At 29.3% G+C, this 7474-nt stretch overlaps 1 protein-coding gene across 1 annotated transcript; it reads left to right on the top strand.

The window, feature by feature from the left end:
* The first annotated feature begins 6078 nt into the window (after window positions 1-6078).
* Window positions 6079-6828, top strand: LOC111436985 (F-box protein At5g39250-like). The gene has a single exon (XM_023074810.1). It carries the CDS (start codon window positions 6079-6081, stop codon window positions 6826-6828), a length of 750 nt encoding a protein of 249 aa, XP_022930578.1.
* Window positions 6829-7474: the final 646 nt, after the last annotated feature.

The raw sequence follows: 7474 nt of genomic DNA, 5'->3' as shown, positions 1-7474 counted from the left end.
TTTTTTTTTTTTTTTTTTTTTTTTTTTTTTTTTTTTTTTTTTGCACAGAGCTAGAACTAGGGCGACTAGAATTAGGTTAGCTAGACGATGACCTAGGTCAAAATACCTTCAGCAGACGGTTAAAGGGTCTAGACCCTAGTACTCCCAGACTTAGAAAGACTCAAGGAGTTAGAACATAGTACCATGCAGTCAGAAGTCCACGTTAAGCCATCTAGTTGCTTTAGGAATCCAATAGACCTCATCAGCCCCTACGTATGAACTGTGGTAACGTAAGACTTTGTGTTCCGTACTTTAAATGATCGATATGAATATCTCCCTAACAAGCATGTACTAGAGAACCAAATTAAGGTTAGGGCGCTATAGCTAGAGTAGCTTACATGTTGACCTAGTTTAGTACGTTTTTAGTAGACAATGCACCCTAGGATTGAGAGTGGCGATCAGAGGTATAGACATATGTGCACCTAGATAGTGGATTAGCGTGAGGAGTTTGTCCTAGAAACAAGAGACAAATTTTAAACTGTTTAGACAACCCTAAAAATCTAGTAGATCTCTACGACATCCAAGAATGACAAAGGTAGCCTCCGAGCTGTTAGCAGTTGCTCATGTAGTCCTAGAGTCTAAGTTTGAAATTCCTAGAGCTCATAATAAAGCCCCCGTGTACCTACTAGATTAAGGATGGGATGAGAGCCTATAAATAGGTTGTTACTAATTTGTATACTCACCCATTTTTCTCTTCTTTTTCAAGAGTTCCTCCCCTGCCGATTGAGGGGGAGGAGCGCTTGAGAGCTGCATGATCACATAGGGAGTCGCTAAGAACGTCATTCCATCTTTGCATTTAAGACTTCTATATTTCATTTTGTAATTTTATTCTAAACCCATTTTTCTTTTTATAATAAATTTGAACAACACCAACACCAACATGTAACAAGATTCATTTTGAATCTAATTGTGGTGTTCTTTGTTATTTTTATTTCGATTTAAATTTTATTGAGTTTTCATCCATTATTTACTTTACTTTTATTTATATTTATTTTGGACTTACCGTCCAAAATTTAAAAAAAACAACATATATTTTTATAACTATTTAATCTCTTGTGTGCTTGCTCTCCACTATTTCTTTCGGATGAACCTATAAAGGTTTGTAAAATCACCCACCCAAGTTTCTTGCAAATTACTTGTTGCCCACTCAAACTTGGATGAATATGGGTTATGAATATGTCACTGCCTCCGTAAGGCGACATGTCCTTATAATCTATTATTCAATTTTAAATCATGAGTTCTTTCTTTTCCTTGAACTGGTGAAAACTATTTCTTATATACATTTGTTACCAAGAGTTGTTTCTCCGTTGTATGCTTAACATTTGCATACGTTTGTAGATCAAACATCCCAAAGTTACTTGTGGGTTTTACTTCTTGTTTGATATGGAATGGTTGGGCTTGTTCAACGACACCTTGCAAATAGACAAATTATGTGAGTCAGTAAGCTCAAATTGTTTAAAGTTGAACATTAAGTATTATATTTAAATCATGAGATGTGATAGTCCTGTATTGAGAAGTTATGAACATTTACCGAAAAAAATCGTGGAGCATTAGTAGTAAAAATTATTAATTATGAGAGAAGATGGTTAGTAATTGTGTAGCATTTAAATAACCATCAGTTGTTTTTATTAAAAAAAAAGTAGAAAATCCTTGTGATTGAAATATTCTTAGCCCAAAGTATGGTATGTTATCTCAATGCTTATTTCTACTTTGATTATTCGTTTGAGAGTATTTCGATTGAGAGTCAAATTCGATCCACTACAATATATAAATTAGCTAGTATTATGTGTTTCAATATGAATGATTAATTAATGATTAATTAAGAGGTAGATTTCAAGAAATTATTGAATGTGTGTTCACATCAATGAAATCCTTTGTATTGTCATGTGATATAGGATATATGCTATGTATGCATGTGATATCCATTATACTATATTATGAATAAAATGAAAGAAAATGAAAGGATGAAAGTTATGTCTTGTCAGATAAAGTCATGTGATGGATTATGTGATGATGGTCAATTATGGATGAAAGGAGAAAGAAAATGAAATTAATGTTATGTTATGAATGAAAATCATGGATTCTCATGCATGTTTGTATGTCATGTGCATCAGAATACTTCTCCGTTATGTTATGTTAGTACAGACGCATACTTTCGACATTTATGTTTCAGCATGATGTCATGCGGGCCTTTCCCTTTTTGAGGCGTCCAATGACATGTAATGTGTAGTGCCTGACTAAGTCGGGCCCAAAGGTACATATACGAATGCACTTAATAGGTCCATGTGCGTGTACGTGGGCCGTGTGTGAAGAAGTACTACACATCTAACCCTGCTCGAAACTGGAAAAAGCTTAAGGTCATGTTACGATTTTAAAAAAATAGGTTCCAATCATGTATTGTCTGTGACTGCATTACTAACCCCAACAATGGAGTGACTTATTGAGTATTTCTTAAAATACTCAAGTCACATGCTACCCTTATATTTTTCAGATAAAGGTAAAACTCCTATGCATGGATGACTGTGAACGCTGAAAAAGCTATGAAAATTAGGATAGGTCTCTCAATAAGACATATAATGCATTTAATTTCATTTAGTAGTTGATAAATATTTTTAATGCAAATTCTTTATATTCAAAAACTATGTTATCGTTAATTTCTCCATAAATTTTTGCATATGTGATCAAAGCATTTATGAGGTGATTCTACTGACTAGAGTGTTACGTTCATTGCATGAATAATGATTATCCTTATAGCATGGATCCTTTTATGGAATACTTAGTAGGTCTTACCTATGATTATGTGAATTTCATTTTTCTTGTCCAACATCTAATTCAAGTTATTACATGTTTGAGCATGTTGACTCTTGGAGCACTTTGATACTCAATCATGAATCTGCTATTGATGAACGTGAAATATAACAAGAATTTTAAATCGTTTCGAATGAACGGAGTTTAGAAAATAGAGCGTGGGAAGAAAATGCGAATCCTACACTACAAGAAATAATGGATACAATAATTTATGAAAAACGCTATCATAGCTTTTTATAGCGTTTTTCATAAGTCGTGACAACCTACGTTATTAAAAGTCTGAGACATTTTATAGTGTTTTTTTGTACCTATAATGAATGATATGATAGAATATGAAATTATAACTTATATACATTGTTATGTAAAAATTTTATAGCGTTTTTATTAATACTATTATATGTTTGATAGGACTAAAATATTGTACTATTTTTAATTTATAATTGCATTTTTTTTCAATGTTATAAATAATATTTATAGCTTTATTATTATGCTACAATAAAGTTGGTATAAATTCTTTTTAATGTTTAAATATTATTGAATTAATTATATGGTAATAAAATTTAATCCAAGTATCCATTATTAACTAAACACACTCCAAGACTTCAATTCATAATTGAAATTTCATAATTTATTTACATTACAAATTAACGTATTCAATAATAGAGTTTATACATAAGTGGCTAAAACACAAGATAAGGAATGGACACAAATATTTAAAAACAAAAGGGGTTGAAGACGACGGGTGAGGCTTGTCTATAGCACGTGCTCCAAAGTCTGCTCTTGACCTCGACCAAATTCTTATTTACCTAAAAAACATGAAAAATATTGAGTGAGTACAAAGACTCAGTAAGTAGCCTCTTATAGGCTCTTATTCGTTTTCTTGGTATGCTAGGTACTACTTCTTATCTAGTTCTTGTTTTTGTGGTAAATGCTTATGTTTTTTTTGGAAATATTAATTTGAACTATTCAAATAAAAATATATATATAGATTCAATTTATTTTAACATATTTAATATATTAAATATTAATTTGAATATTTAAAAAAAAAAATTCAATTAAATTGAACCTTTGTGAGAGGACTTTATGATACAAAATTAATTAATTAAACTTTCTAATTATAAATTTCATTCATCAACTATAGGCCACTCTCTAGAGACTTAAAATTACATTCTTATGCATGGTAGAACATGTCTATTGATATAATCATTACAAACAAGTAAATCCTTCGCGAGTTGTTCATAATTATGGGTTAAAAGTCTGTTTTATCCCTTTAATTGCATCTTTCACCTTAAGTCCCACTAATTCTTTAATGATTAATTTGTTTATAATCCAATCATAAACCAAGTTCCTCTCAAACCAATGAGAGAGTGAGGTCCCATTGTTTAAGTCCAGAAATCTGTACTTAATATAACAACTCATCTACTTTCCTTATATGGAAACGGGTGAATTTCATCAAGTCTCCAAAATGGTAGATATATTGAATCAGTTACAAGAGTCGTTCTCACCCTTGCAAATTAAAGGACAAACCCTCACTGATAGGAATTCATAACTTATATGTAATCATCATGTGAAATATTAATTTTCTCAATTAACGAATTGAATTGATAAAGAGAGATAAAATATTTCTTGGTTCAGTCTCTATACAAACTGATTGTATATGATATTCAACTCACATGACTTCACACGAACCCAAAAATGAAAATAGTAGAAGGGGGAAAATTAACATTTACCTTTGTTTTTTATTTGTTTATTTACATCTTATCCAATTTATTTTTTCAACTTATCTTACATTTTAAGTTTTTTTTGTGCACTCGGTAAATTTCTATTCCTAAAAACATAAATAAATGCATATAATTTAAGAATTGTCTATTTCTAATAAATAAATAAGTCTAAATTAATAAAAAAAAAAAATCTTAAACTTTGCTATCTTTAAACTTTTTAATTAAATAAAATATAAAAAGATATCTTTAAATTTTTTTAAAATTTGAAAGTTTAAACAAATTTTTTTGTTTAAAAAATCTTTTTAAACTTTGAAAAAAATTCAAAAACCATTCTTTTTAACTTTTAAAATGCTTTTAAAAACTACCCTTTTATTTTTAAAAAAATTCATTTATATTTTTTAAACTTTTTAAATAAATTCATAAAAGAACTTTTTCTAATAAATTCAAAAACACTTTTAAACTTGTTTTAATCTATTTTAAAATATGTCATACTTACCGTTATTATATGAATGAAACCGTTACTATCACGTTAAAAAAAAAAGCTATTAACGTAATATTTATGCTCTTAAAATTAAAAAAAAAAAGATTTAAAAATTTTAAAAAAAGATTTAAAAAGTTTAGGATGATTATTAGGAATAAGACTTTTTTTTTTATTTTATTTATATAAATGTTAAGGGTATGCTACAATATTTTTTAAATATGATTAGGATATTTTTTTATAAATCCTCCTAAATCTTCTAGGATTGCATAGTTTTTATCGTGTAGATTAAGCATAATTTTGATTTCACATAATCTTTGATCTTTTACGTTTATATAAGTTTGGGTTGAATTGCATAATTTGTTCACTCCATCTTCTTCGATCTAGAGACAAGCTTTTTTTTCTTTCTCTTCCCTTACCCACTCCACTTTCTTCAATTTAGAGATAGAAACATTTTTTCTCTCTCTCCTCCGACCCACTCCACCTTCTTCAATTTAGAAACAGAAGCATTTTTTTTTCTTTCTCCAACACACTCCGACAAAAAAATATTTTTCTTCCTCTTCTACGACGTATGATGTTCTAGAGTTTGATCTCCGCAATTTTTATTTTTTAGTTCTTTTATTATTTAGCTTTTCTCTATCTTTATAAATTTAATTTTAGTCAATTTTTTTCATCTGAGAACTGTCTACTAAGAAAGTTATGAATGTTTGTTCTCGGTTGAGAACATGATTTTCATTCCCTTTTTTAATGTTTTTTGGTTTTATATTCAAATTCATATATATATAAAGATATTCAAAAGGTATGCAACAGAGATCATGGTGTTAAGACTAAAGTGCTAGCATTCTGTTTGTTGTTAAACAACTTTAACATTGAGAATGTAAATTGTGTCTACCAAACATATGAATGTTTTCGATTTACTTGAATTGCAATATCATTTTTTTTAGAGTTGATTTAAATGAATTGTTCTTAGTCAATGTGGTTTGTTGGTGCAGGATAAAATCTTCATTTCGGTGTTATACTTGTATTTAGAAAATGACATGCGAAGAAGTTTTGAACCTTATTTTCCCTTTATTGGAAGATGTGGACCTTGCTTCGTGTATGGCAGTGTGCAAACAATGGAGAGACATAGCTCGAGATGATTACTTATGGAAATGCCTGTGTACTAAGAAGTGGCCTTCAATTTGCAAAAGGCCCAATATTTATGGGACCTACTACAAACTATATAGAAATTTGTATGAATGCCCTAAAAGTCGATGTCTCCTCACTCCCCGACTTTCCTTTGATGATTTAGAGTTTTTTATTGATATTTGGTGTGAAAACACATTACTCTTTTCAAGAGTGGTTTCGGGGGAAGTCCTCCAGGATGGTTTAAAGAATCCAACACCTCGTACACATAATGTGCTTAGTTATCTACAGGAAGGCCCGGGGTTCAAGATGACTCTAGCAGTTGAGCCAGGATTCTCAATTTCTATATTTGATACCATGAGTGTATCCGTGCTCGTGAGATGCAAGAATTCCAACAAAGTTACTCAAGTAGTCAATAAATCTGTATTTGATTATTTCGATAAAATGTCAGGTAGGGCATTTTGTTTTGACTATCTTGATTTCTCACATCTCTACCCTCTTGTCTCTGGAATTCGAGCATGGGTCTCATTGCTTTTCTTGGACAACAATGAAAATGACGGTGTAGTTGATGTTAATGGGATAGTAATGGATTTTTGTGATGTTGCAAAGACAAAAGATGAGGTATTATGGCTTTTCGACTTGCTCAATTGGAATTGAAGGCTCCTATCATTTTGGAAAAGAAAATTGGAGAATGTCTCACATCTTAGCCGTAAATGTTCTCTGATTTATTATATGTCTAATATTAACTTGCATATTTTATCTAATTTGTATGAGTCACTTGCATTTTGATCCGGACATGAATTTTTTATTTATTTATTTTTATTCAATTTGTTTATTTATTTTTATTCAATTTTGAAGCATAGTCTTTTGCAACAATGCGGCTAATTAACCTGTTGATCAAGTGTGATATTCACTCACAATTATCTTTCCAACTATAAAACCATAACCTATAATTTGTTCGGATGACTTTTCAAAAAAGAATATTTATTTTAAGTAAATTTTTTTCCATATAGTATTGTCTTTCTAAAAAAAATATATTAAATACCAAGCAAGCTAAAATTAGAATGGTTTTTAGAAATATTTTTCAAGAAATATTTTAGATAGATAAATAAAAATTTTCAAATATGATAGAAAGAAAAAGAATAATTAAAAATCTTTCTATTAAAAAAAAGAATATTTTCATAATTAAAATAATTATATTTCAAAATATTTTAGATAGATAAACTAAAAATATTCATATAAAGAAAAAGAATATTTTCATCATAATTATATTTCAAAGTATTTTAAATAGATAAATAAAAAA

The sequence above is a fragment of the Cucurbita moschata genome, unplaced genomic scaffold (assembly GCF_002738365.1).
Source record: "Cucurbita moschata cultivar Rifu unplaced genomic scaffold, Cmos_1.0 Cmo_Scf00061, whole genome shotgun sequence".
In the NCBI taxonomy this organism is placed as follows: Eukaryota; Viridiplantae; Streptophyta; class Magnoliopsida; order Cucurbitales; family Cucurbitaceae; genus Cucurbita; species Cucurbita moschata.
Note: the sequence above shows the minus strand (reverse complement) of the source record. Positions and strands in the feature narration are given on the sequence as shown.

Coding starts and splice junctions, on each gene's coding strand:
- LOC111436985 (XM_023074810.1), top strand. CDS start 6,079: ATGACATGCGAAGAAGTTTTGAACCTTATTTTCCCTTTATTGGAAGAT.